General features: G+C 35.1%; 1 protein-coding gene and 1 long non-coding RNA gene across 7 annotated transcripts in view; both read right to left on the reverse strand.

Moving 5' to 3' along the window:
* Positions 1-13292, reverse strand: part of LOC6549208 (nipped-B protein) — a 91428-nt gene that overhangs the window by 63620 nt on the left and 14516 nt on the right. For all 5 annotated transcript variants that reach the window (XM_026982908.1, XM_026982907.1, XM_026982906.1 and 2 more), the window contains one exon: positions 7908-8086. In XM_026982908.1, coding sequence (XP_026838709.1) covers positions 7908-8086 — 179 coding nt within the window. The remainder of the gene's footprint in view (positions 1-7907; positions 8087-13292) is intronic.
* Positions 12406-12848, reverse strand: LOC113564622. 2 transcript variants are annotated; one of them, XR_003408151.1, is made up of 2 exons: positions 12610-12848; positions 12406-12512 (listed from the first exon to the last, which is right to left on the reverse strand). It is a non-coding gene; the product is annotated as an uncharacterized LOC113564622 (long non-coding RNA). The 2 variants fall into 2 exon arrangements; XR_003408150.1 differs by having other exon boundaries at positions 12579-12611.

A 13292-nucleotide genomic window follows, 5' to 3' on the forward strand; every position in this document is an offset into this window, starting at 1 on the left:
TTACTTTTTAAAAACCCTTTGCAAGGATGTAAATAAAACATTAAAAACATTGGTTAAGTTTTAGGCGGTTTGTGAGCCAATATATTATTGGCCTAGCAAAAGAATTTAGCATAACACACAATATAAGAGACAGCGGCAACAGCGCAACAAAAAAAAACAAACCGGTGGCAGCAACAACTAAATACATTAACTGGCAGCAACAAACCACCAAAAACGAAGAGCACCAACCGGTGGCAGCAGCGCAATTTATTTCATGATTTTATAATCATGTTCGTGGAGTGTTCATTGTAAATTTCATCACTCGATTATTTTATGTAAATCCTTTCTGAATAAAAATATTTAAAGTATATTCCAAAAATAGTGTGTAAACCAAATATTAGAAGCATGATCATAGGGAAAGTTCTTATAAAGTTCAAAGATAAATCCGAACATAAAAACGAAGCAAAAATTATTTTTTCTTTGTGTTAAGACATATGTCTTATAACGAGTTAGAAGACCTACTAGATAAATTCAGGAAACTTAGAAGCTCAGAAAACCAGTGCTCTCTTAACATGGCAATGACCAACAAACAATTTAACGCCTTCATTGAGGCCGCAGTCGCACTAGTTATCATAGAGCAACGATTTAACCAAAAAATTCAAGATATTAAATAACGGTTAGGTAGTATAAGTATCGGCACACCTTAGGTAGAGACATATAGAGACGTTGAAATTACGACAAACGTCTTTTGATATTATATACTCAGGGAACAAATAGGGAAATTATCACGTCGATGACTTAATTATCTTTTCAGAAAGCAAGAGCGATCATAACATAACATGCGTCTTGGATACAATGTACGAAGCCAAATTGAGGGTTTCGCGCGAAAAATCTATTTTTTTTAAAGAAAGTGTTTTTATTATTTGGTTTTATAGTTTCACGTGGCGGCATACGAACATGCCCCAAAATGTTAGATGCAATCGTAACTATAAACAGCCAAACACACTATTTAGAGGGAGCTACCTTTAGAGGCCGAAAAATAGGTATTTTTTGCAGCCCTTTGTAGTGAAATGAAGATAATTCTTTTTAAGTCCATACAAAATGTATTAAGAGTGATAACGTAATAAAAAAAAAACATTTGTACAAAAGTGAAATTTGTATTTTAACAAATTTTAGAAGGATCTTGTAAGAACCCATATGGTGGCCACAACTTTAGTCAGAAATAAACAAACCAAACATTTTCCTAGTTGATACGTTTTTGTCGTCGATGAACTAAAATCTGTTTCGAAATTCAAAAATTAACCGGCTCCGAAAAACAAAATTCGGGATTTTCACAAAAATTTTGCCAGAAAAAATCTAAAACGTTTTGTTTTTAATATCAAACAATATAGAACAATAAAACAATCATATAGAACAATCAAGAAACCTTACTACTTACTCTGAACAACTACGATATACAATACGAGACAAATACTAGACTCGGACTTGCGATATATACACCTCCCTCATAGGAACAGTAAATATTAATCGTTGAGATTCTAGAAGTATCAATTTGTTAGGCACCGCATTCAAAAGTGCTAATAGAATCAGAAAACAAACACATAAATATTAACACAAAGACCCAAGAAGAAATAAATGCTTTGTAAAACACAATTATTATTAAAACAAAGAAATAAATGCTTTGTAAAACACAGTAATTATCAAAAAAACAATACAGAACACCAATACGAAACCTTACTTTAAAAAAATTGGATTATTAGTTCTAAACTCAAAGTCCTAATGTTATCGGCTACACTAACAAAGTTGGAATAATAAATTCCGCAATTTTAGACTCGATTTACAAAACATAATTAATGAACACTACAAAAATTACTATTACCGAACTAATAGGAGTAGCTCAAATTAAAGTTTTACTAAACAATAATTTTCTTCATTTCATAATAAAATAGCCTTAGCCCAGCCTAGCATGTACAAAAATAATACTATCCAGCACAACAACACCATTCTGAATTGTGCGGAAAACAGCAACATCATAGCCGACTGCGGAAGTCAACTTGTGCGTAACAGCTGCACTCAGGAGGCACCGTACTGTACTACCCGCCCGAGCCAGCTTGAGCCCTTGACGGACATCGATGATGGCTTCATCTATGATGAAACGACTATAATCAACGGGCAACTGGTAACAGGAACCTTTCTGGTTACATTCGACGAGAAAATAAAGGCGAACGATCCGATATTTCGGAACTTAAAGAACACCGTCAACATCTCCAGCGCCAGCTACATCAACGCTCCTTAACATAACTGACCACGAGGAAATATTGAGCTTGCTGTACTTGCAAAAGCCAACTATGGAAAGCTTCCGCTATCTTGGCAAATTGGATAAGGGGCTTGAAAACCGACCTATTATAGGTCCTACTCCACGAGTGAATCACGATGAATCAGATACTCGTAGAGTAAGAGAGAATAGTATTCGTTGAAAAATATTCAACATGTGGAAGGAAGCGTTTCTGACCTAATAAGGAACAAATATTATTTTACTAGCTTAGTATCCGGTATCTGATAGTCGAAAAAATCTACTTAAGGGTTTTAATTATTAATAACGGCATAAATAGGTAAGTCTACAGGTTTGTAATTAATAAAAACAATATAGAATGCTATAGTCGAGTTCCCCGACTATCAGATACGCTTTACTCAGCTAGTGGAAGTGCTACCGAAAAATTTCAAAATTTTCTGGAATATCGGTAGAAATTATGGAAAAAATAATAAAATGAAAAATAAACTTAAACAATTTTTAAAAGTTTGGGCGTAAGAGTTTTGTTCAGTGTGTGGACGTTGGAGTGGGAGTGACAAAAAGTTTTTTAGTAAATCTTTAGAAATTTAGAACATATATTAAAAAGAAAAAATATCGGTTGGGCGGTTTGTGGGCGTTAGGGTGGGCGTGGCAACATTTGGAAACAAACTTGCGCTGCGTCTATGCTGCAACAACTGCTTAGTCTCAACATTCTAGCTTTTGTAGTTCCTGAGATCGAGGCGTTCATGCGGACAGACGGACGGACGGACATGGCCAGATCGACTCGGCTATTACCCTGATCAGGAATATAAGTGCATATAAGATGTGCATTGGATGTGGAATAAACAATGCAGCTGTGGTTGATGGCTTCGTCTAGCTGTTAATGTTTAGTCATTGGGTATAGGGTTATATATTCCTTATATTTAATTTATGATCTGTATTTATGAATGTATTTATATACTGTGTTTGTATGTACATATAGTACTGCTGAGGTGCATGACCCGATTTTATATTCCTTGTACGGTGCCGTACGTACTCCTGCCTAACGTTAATGTTATTTTTAAAGCATACATGTTGAACATATATATTCATGAAAACTTAATGACATCGCAGGAGTAATGTTTATTTTTTATTAGGTCTGCTGAGTGTGTTATAGCCCTTAGTGGTGGAAAAAATATTTTGAAAAGTAATACAAACTAATTATAGGGTTCCTATATGTGTATATTACATTCTTACCTTCTGTGCTTATAACTTAAGAAAATTTCTATTGGTTATACAAAGTTAAAGCCAAGTTGAACTGTCCATAACCGTCTGTCCGTATGAACGCCTTGATCTTAGGAACTACAAAAGCTAGAATGTTGAGATTAAGGATGCAGCTTCCAGAGACATAGACGCAGCGCAATTTTTTTTCTAAATGTTGCCACGACCATTCTAACGCCCACAAACCGCATAAAACTGCCACGCCCAAACACTTGAAAAATGTGATATTTTTTCTCATTTTTATATATCTTGTAAATTTCTATTTATTTGCCAAAAACTTTTTGCCACGCCACTCCAACACCAATCCGCCCAAAGCTGTCACGCCCACATTTTTGAAACATGTGATATTTTTTCTCTTTTTTATATATATTGTAAATTTTTATAGATTTGCAAAATACGTTTGCCACTACCACTCTTACGCCCAAAAATCGCACAAAACTCTCACGCCCACACTTTTAAAATATTTTTAAGTTTTTTTTTTTAATTATTTTTTTTTTTCTAATTTCTACGGGTATTCCAGAAAATTTTGAAATTTCTCGTTTGCACTTCCACTAGTTCAGTAACAGGTATCTGACGGGGAAGTCGACTATAGCATTATATCTTGTTATAATGCTCTTAGTGAAGAAAAGTATAGTATCGATAACAATAATTTCGTTAATCATATTATTAAACAAGACAGTCGAGTTCCCCGACTATCCTATAACCGTTACTCAGCAAGTGGAATATCTGGAATATCGGTAGCGGCAGTTTTGGATGATTTGTGGGCGTTAGATTTGGCGTGGCAAAAAATTTTTTTTGGCAAATGTATAGAAATTTGGAAAGACGACATTATTGAAATAGGGGTTTGAAAATTTCTGCTCACTAATGACAGGCATAAGAATATTATGGAAGTTTTACGAAGTTGTTATGGATTTATAGGTGGACTTAAAAAATTATAGGTTTGCTCTATCTAAATCATTTAAGGCAGATGTAGTGTCGAAACGGAGACTGGTGGAAATTTGTACGATCTTTGCTTTGAATTTCGAACTGTCGGTTTTTTCTGCGGTCTGAATTTTTATTTGTTTTAATGTCTTAATGATCTGCTTTCGCGCGAGATTTTCAGGTTGATAGCCTTAAGCTAAGAGAAGCCCCCAAATCGCAAAAAACCGCTGGTTGTAGACTGCCTAAGGGAAACGCCCAACAGGCTCTGTCTGTCTGTTGCTTGGATGGGCAGCTAAAAAGGATTTGGAGCAGTCCGATCACTCCGTTGTGGAGAAAGTCCACTTTGGGACTGCTACAGATACCGCTGTGTCTGCACAGGTTTCTCAACTACTGATTTTACCAGTCCCGATTAGTTTACCCCCAAAAGGGAATATTGAGTCCGGACTACCGGTGCAAGTTGGTTCTATAGAAACACAATCTGCAGTGCCAAAACACCTAACTAAATAAACAAATTTCCCCTGGTCATACATCATCGCAAGTACTGTCTTATATACAAGACAAAACAAAAGTTTTCTCTTCTTCACATTACAATTATAGACTTTAAATCTATATTATTTTTAGCCGATGGCCACCATGTAAAAATTGTTGCATTCCCTTAGCATGATAATTATTCGAATGCAGCATAGAAATATAAATAGCTGCATATATGTACACAATAATACATAAATAATTTATAAAAATTATTTTATACTAAAAACAAATAATTCAGTTACTAACGCTGAAAATTCAAGCGGACAAAGCCACTGACAGAAAGCGGAATAAAGCAACAATTTCAATTGAAAACAACGAAATAAAAATTAAGATGAGAGCTTCCACGAGTTTATTTTGATTATGAAGCACATAGCAGCACAGGGATCGATCGACGAAGAGTCGTACAGTGGTGGCAAGAAAAACACATACAATGCCAGCCACCGAGATACTCGTTGCTTTAATTACGAATCAGCTGAGCACTTGAGAAAGGATTGCAAGACAGATACAAAATACTTTAAATGTAAAGGCGTGGGACATAATGCAAGGGAGTGTTAACAAGTATCCAGATCTGTGCAGGTGGTTCAGTCTTCAAAACGACATAAAGCGATAAACGTGAACGGAGTTGAAATAAATTGTCTGGTGGACACTGGAGCGGATGTGTCAATCGTTTGCAACTCAGCTTTTAAGATACTGACCGACGTAAAACAGGAAAAATGTTTCACTGTGTTGCGAGGCCTAGGAAATGTAAAAACAATGCCGCTGGGTACATTTACGGGAGCCGTGTGTGTCGATGGAGCTGAGGTAGAAATAAAAAATTGTTGTTGTTTTTCCGGATAGGAATATTGAAGATGACGCCCTGCTTGGTTTTGGAGGGGTTTCCTTTCACCAAGGTGTCAGCGCAACCAGACAGCGCTGAACATAATGAGCTAAGTATATACAATATTGCCGACACCGAAAATAGCTTAAGCGTTTCTGAACAGTTCAAGCCGATAATTCAGACGTTGGTCAATTACAAGACATCTGAATCTCCAATCGAGTGTCCTGTACAGATGAGGATCGTACCGGACGAACAAATAAAACCATTTCATCACCAACCAAGTCGGTATTCAGCTATGGAAGCGGCCAAAGGCAGCTCAACAGAAAGATAAATATATCTCAGCAGTTCTCGAAGTTCTCAAGTCGCAACCTTACAAGGACTACCAGTTAAAAGGAAGATTACTTTTCAATGTAGTGGATAGTAATGAGGTCATAGTCCTCCCTAAATCAATGGAGAACGAAATATAATAATAAAATAATATAATATTAGAAGCACATATTGGCCTTTTTGCTCTGCAGAAAACTATGTATTCCTTGCACAAACATTTTTTTATTCCCCATATGGAGAAAAAAAGTAGGTCAAATCACATTCAACACATGCGTGAAATGTATTCTGATGAACAAATAGATTGGACAGAAAGATTGGTCAGTTGTTTTGTAATGACAAGGGAGATAAGCCATTGCATTCTCCTCATGTTCATCATCTCGGACCAATTGATGCAACTTCTAAACAGTATCGGTTTATCTTTGCAACCGATGCATTTAAAACGTTTGTGTGGTTATTCCCAACCAAAAGCACTGGAAGCGATGGGGTCGAGCAGAAGTTGCACGAATGGTCAGCTGTCTTTGGCTGTCTTTGGTCTCATAAGCGATAGAGGAGTCGCGTTTACGTCAAATCAATTCCAAGAGCATATAACGAGCTATAAATTGCCATGTCTACTGCTCCACAAAGAAGACTCCGTTCCCGTTACTATTTGGAGTACAAATGCACAACAAAGTTTGCGATAATGTGTTGTCGTTGCTGGAGGAAGAAATAGCCAATGGTTTCGATGAAGAAAGAAACCAGATGAAAATGGAGGCACGAAGACAAATTCAAGAAACTCGAAAAACGTACAAGAGGAACTACGACAAGAACCGAGTCATGGAAAGGCTCTACAAAGAAGGTGACCTGGTTGTTATTAAGCAAACTCAATTTGTGGCTGGGAAAAATTGGCCTGTTCGTTTATCGGTCCATACACAGTAAGCAAGGTGAAGCGAAATGGTCGTTACGATGTAAAAAAAGGCAGCATTCGGTGAAGAACCAGCGCATACTTCTACCAACGTTTAAAACATAAAGCTTTGGAAATATGTAGTGGAAATCGAAGATGCTGCATCGTCTGGGTTAGACTCTGAATATCAGGATGACCGAATGTTAAGTAGCATCGATAGTTATCAACGTGCCTGCTAAGCGATAGTATACGATATTTTAAGGAAGTTACATCACCAGAACAAATGAAGAGGTGGGACTAGCATCGAAGAATATATAGTGAGTGCAAGGAGTAGGAAGAGAGGTAAATTGGGATCGTGAATATAGAGTCAAGTAGTAAAAGAAGTCGTCGAGGGATCAAGTCCGAGCATAGAAATTGGTGTGTCGGAGAGTCAATCGTAGGTCAAGTCGTCAAGTCAGCAGAGTCGAGAAGTCGCCTTTCCATTTGTTTGTCATACTGCAATTCTTGATATATCCAACATAACTATATTAATAAACAGGCTATAATGCCTTACATATATGTATTATTACAACGAAATTGACATTAATCAAATTCTTTCCTTAGATCAAATTTCATTTCAGACCAAAAAGGGTCTTCTAGCACAAGTACGCACACATACGTGTACCTACTTTCTTGCTTACTGTTTTTAGATATTTATGATTTTAATTTTACGGGAGCAGGGAGAGTGCAATTATTGCCGCCACCAAAAAAGGGCTTTATTTGCATACGGCCACGGATTTGAAAAATGTACTGTAACGACCAACTTTTTTGGTAATATATGGTAATAATAATACAATGTTAAGGCAGTGTAGTTTCTTAAACAAGGATAGGGTAGAGGATAAACAAGTGATCATAATATTTACCGTTCCAGCAAAATAATTCCGTGCTAAGTAAACGTTGCGCATTGCATAATTAATAAGTAGGGTTAACTTATTTTTTGGTATGGAGTCTAAAGCCTGCTTAGCTTTTAACTTGGCAACATCAGTGCTCATTGAATTCAAAAGTTTTGAAGAAATACATTCAATAGTTTCGTCTACATCCTCTGAAATAAAAAAATGTAAGCATATATTAATATTTAGGGAGCGATGATGTGTATATGTATTCAACAGACGAATAGTTCGGATCGTTTCCGACCATATAAAGTATATATATTCTTGATCAGGATCAATAGCCGAGTCGATCTGGGCATGTCCGTCTGTCTCTATGAACGCCTCGATCTCAGGAACTACAAAAGCTAAAATGATGAGATTAAGCTTTCAGAGACTTAGACACAGCGCAAGTTCGTTTGCAAATGCTGCCACGCTCACTCTAACGCCCACAAACCGCCCACATTGTAAAATGTTGCGCTATTTTTTCTTTTTTTTTATATATTTCCTAAATTTCTACAGATTTACCAAAAAACTTTTTGTCACGCCCACAATTTTGAAAAATGTGATATTTTTTCATTTTTGAATACATCTTGTAAATTTCTATAGATTGCCAAACAACTTTTTGCCACGCCCACAAACCGCTCAAAACTGTTGTTTTTTTAGCAGCGAACTTAGGGGTATAATAACCTAGTTGTTTTTTTAACAGCGAATTTAAGCATCCTTCTAATAAATTAAATAATAAGTAAATCATAGCACATCCCTTAGTTTACTTATAAAATAAAAGGGAGCATTGCAATTAGAACGATATAAAACGAAAGAATCAAATACGCAAGTTCGTTTCCAAGTCAGTCTTGTACATTCATTCCTGTCCTAATATCTTTCCAGCACCGACATGCCTTATTAGCATATCAATAAAAATTCCCAAGGAACATAAAAATAGTGACAGTTTTGGGGGGTTTGGATGCATTAGAAGAAACAAGAAACATTGTTTAAAAGTCTGTGCGTGGCAATTTTGGACGGTTTGTAGGTGTTAGGGTAGGCGTGGCAAAAAGTTTTTATTTGCAATTTACAAAACAAATAAAAAAAATCAAAGCATTGTTATAAGTGGTTCCTTTTTAACTTTATCCAACCGGGCTGCTTTAGGAGTGAGTCCACATAGCAACAACAATTTTCATTGCCATTGACTGAAAGCTCTGTTCCAACTATTTCAAAAACGGCTGCCAAGTCGGAATCAAGTTTGTCGGTGAAATCTCTCACTTAGTTTTAGTAATGCATCCAGCAAAGCTCGGATGTAATAATTGATCAGTTGCTCTGCAATTACATACAAATACAAGTTGAAATGCTTGTGTAGAGTTCATTTTCAAGATCAGTGTGCACAGATTTAGTTGTAACGCTTATAAAATGCTCATATATTATTTTATACGTTGTTATGACGTTGTCGGTTATGGTTATTGGATTTATACAGAAATATTCCGTTAAAATCCGTTAAATTAATATTATGAAGCTTCGCATAGCAGCTGACACATTTCCGAATAACATAAACAACTGTTTTTTGATACTGTGACCGTGCATTTAATGTAAGTGCTTTATAAGAGCTGACGTAGTTGATTGCTTTTTGGACAATATAATGGGATGACGCACTGCAAAGTTCTTGGTAAAGTTTCGGAGTCGTATCAGACACGATTTGGATTAGAAATTGTGGGAAATTATGATGGATATTCCATCCTAAAATTTGATTTTAGGGACCTTATTTCATAAACAAATTGGACTGCTGTGTCAGTCGTAGAAGCAACTCAGTACTCAAAGGAATTTAATGTTTGCAAGTATTGATCTCCTTGTAAATTTAGCATAGTAATACATTACTTCGAAAAAGAAAGATTTATTAGGTAAACCATTGACACTTTTTACTGAATGGTAGGTAAAAAGATATTACAAATAAGAACTGGACAGGAAGTTCTACCATTTGTTATGGTTACACCCAGAGAGTTATATTATTTGTTATAGTTAGATCAAGACAAAACATTAAAGGATAATACATTACTGAGGTCATTATAAATATTATAAAGAACGTAGAAATGGTCATGAAGTGCATATATGCACTTGCACACAGACAGAGGCAAAGGCCAAATACGACGAAATGACCATTCATCGGCCATATTTTGGTTTTCCACTATGAAACCACTGTTTTGGTGCCGGCAAAAATTGCTCTATCTCTTCGCTCGCGAGCAGATCTAAGAAAATAATTCATTGAAATTCAAATCTCCAGCAATTTCGTTGTAAAATATTCTAAAAAATATATTGAGTAAATAAGGCATTCAAATGGGCCAAATAGATCTATTAGTTGGCAACATTACAAAAATACGTAACCGATTGCAATTTTCGAATATAATTGTATATTATATGTATATTGTATATGTTTCCGTTTTTACTTTTCAAACGCAATATCACTATACTCCCTACAAAGAAGTCAAAATTACTTAAAAGTGGGACATACGTTTTTAACGGTTTGTGGGTCAATATGTTTTTGGCCTAGCGGTAGAAATTAACAAACAATAAAACAAATAATAAAATCCTTTCCAGACGTGAGACGGGTATAAAAACCACAAAAATTGAATAATCTGTGGCTTGTCATTCGTTCAACAATAGTATCGAAATTACCAAAACTGTGACGGATCCATAATTACATTCAGTATTATAATGACTGGAGGAAAACAGGATGAACTACAAAACCGATCAAGTATAGTATATCAAGTATCAAGAATCCGACTTCAGCTAAGGCTTTAAAGCGGTTGAGAATTGAAGAGGATAAGGAAATATCCAATCAAACTTCTATGTCCTACTTGCGGAGAAAGGCATCCAGCGAACGTCAACATATTTTGACAGATATTCAAAAAAAAATGCATCGGCCAGGAATGTTGAGAAGAATATTAATATAATTACTGAGCTTATAATCTTTCTTATTAGATATTTTTTACGAAATGAAAAGACAATTTATATGTAGCGATTTAGAACGATTTTGAATAGAATCGTTGAATCGAACGAATATTATTTTATTTGTTAGAGAGAAATTTGATAACGACGCGGGCATGCATGGGTTATGAAAGCGATAAAAATGTGCGACTTAATTGCAAAGCGACTTTAAAACGTTACCGAAAGCGCGAGCCGTTCTCTGTGGGTAAGGAAAGAATATCGCACAGCTGAGGTGCCGAAATGCTTTATTGTGTATCCAAAGTTGGTAATAAATAATTAATAAATATGTTTTTTGAACTACTAACATCTGCTACTAATATAAAATTGTTAGCATCTGAGAATTGATTGTGAATTCAAAAATATACAGTGGAGGAAAAAATAATAGAAACACGTTGGTTGAATCATTGATTTTAAATGTTGTGCTCAGAACGAAAGTAATATTTTTTAATCTTTATTTTTTTAAATTCATATATAAGTATATTTCACATTAAGGAACAAAAATATTTTTTTCATCTTTATATTAACTAAAAATAATTAACTTAATTTTTGGCGCTTGGAAAAAATAATAGCCATAATAGCAAAAATAATAAAACTAAGAAAAACGTAATTTTTATGAATTATCTTATAAGAATAGTTGTAATATTAATATTTAGTGGTATTTCCTTTATTTTTTATAACTGCTGAGCATCGACGGGGTATTGAATTCACTAAATTGGCGCAAATTTCGGGGTTAATGGCATACCACTCTGACTTAACTTTTTCCCACAGCTCTTCCTTATTTTTTGATTTAAAACCTCCAATTCCTCTTTTTAATATTCCCCATAAATGTTCTATGGGGTTTAAGTCAGGGGATTAGGCAGGCCACTCCATAACATTAATGTTTTGGTCCCGAAACCATTTCTTAGCCAGGGTTGACGAATGTTTCGGATCATTATCCTGCATGAACTCCCATTTTAAGGGCATTTGCTCCTCAGCATATGGTTTCATAACATTCTCCAATATGTTAAAGTAGTCGGGAGCTCACATCCTATCTTTTATCCGGAATATCGGACCAACTCCAGACGCGGAAAAGCATCCCCATATCATGATGTTACCTCCACCAGGTTTTACTGTTTTTTTTTTTTGTGTGCTTTGGATCAAATGCTGTATTTTTTGGACGTCTTACATAATTTTTACCATCAGATCCGAACAAATTAATTTTAGTTTCATCAGACCACACAATATTATTCCAGTTTTTACGGTCTAGGTGTCGCTTTGCAAAAGACAGTCTTTTAGTGATATTTTTTTTACTAAGCAGTGGAACTTTCCTAGCCGAATGTGCCTTCAAATTCTTTCCAATTAGTCTATTTCTTATTGTTCGACTTGACACTGATGTCTGGAATGTATTTTTCAGGTCCGTCGACGACATAAAAGGATTTTTTTTGGATGTTCAAAAGGTCGTCGAACTTTTGGGATGAGGCTCGCTTCCTGCCCCGTTTCTCCTTCGTATCTTTATAATGAATCGCGGAAAACACTATTTTTGCAGAGCAGTGCATTAGTTCAGCAATTTCCCTTATTTTTTTTCCTTCGTTTTTTAGTTTTTTTATAATATCTCGTTCTACAGGTGAACAGTGCACTCCGCGCCCCATTCTGAATATAAAAGCCGAAATTAACCATTTTTTTTTTACAAAATCACTTATTATGAGGCAAACATACCTGAAAGTATTTAATATATTGATTTACTTACAAAATTAACAGGGGAAAAACTCAAACAAATCGCAAAATCGTAGCTTGTTTCTATTATTTTTTCCAGCTCAAACACGTGACCACTTCAAATATCGCTATGTACCGCAAATAACAAGAGCGAAATCAACTCAAAAAGAAGAGCACAATAAAGTACCCTTATGAGTGGCTTATGTGCTAACGGTTTATCCACACACACTTCGTACATAATTAGTAATTTTGTTTTACATGCAGGAGCGATTCTTGTTTCCATAATTTTCCCACCACTGTATTTCAATTAAATGAAGTTAATCAGCAATGTCAAAAAATATAATTGTAATTTTAGAGCATTGTATGATAGATTACAGAGAGATTCCATTTAACGTAAGGTACATACAGTGGCTCACAGCTTATTTCAACCACCTTCTATATCTGTCATCAACTGTCTGTTAAAGGCGAACTAAAAATGTTATCAAAAAAAAATTTAAACGCAACATATTTCTTATATGTTTCAAGATATTATTTACTAACTTATTTTATTTTTAATAATTTTTGTAGTATTTTTTTAAGAATTAATAATGAAAATGTACCTCAAAACAATCCAAAAGTTTATTTCAACCAGTTTGTAAAATTAGTATTTTTTCTTATACTTAAAACTATAAAAAAATTTTAAAAATTTTGTGTGACCTCCCTTGTTGTTAACAACCA

This window comes from Drosophila erecta, unplaced genomic scaffold, assembly GCF_003286155.1.
Source record: "Drosophila erecta strain 14021-0224.00,06,07 unplaced genomic scaffold, DereRS2 tig00000246-arrow-arrow-pilon, whole genome shotgun sequence".
NCBI classification, from domain to species: Eukaryota; Metazoa; Arthropoda; class Insecta; order Diptera; family Drosophilidae; genus Drosophila; species Drosophila erecta.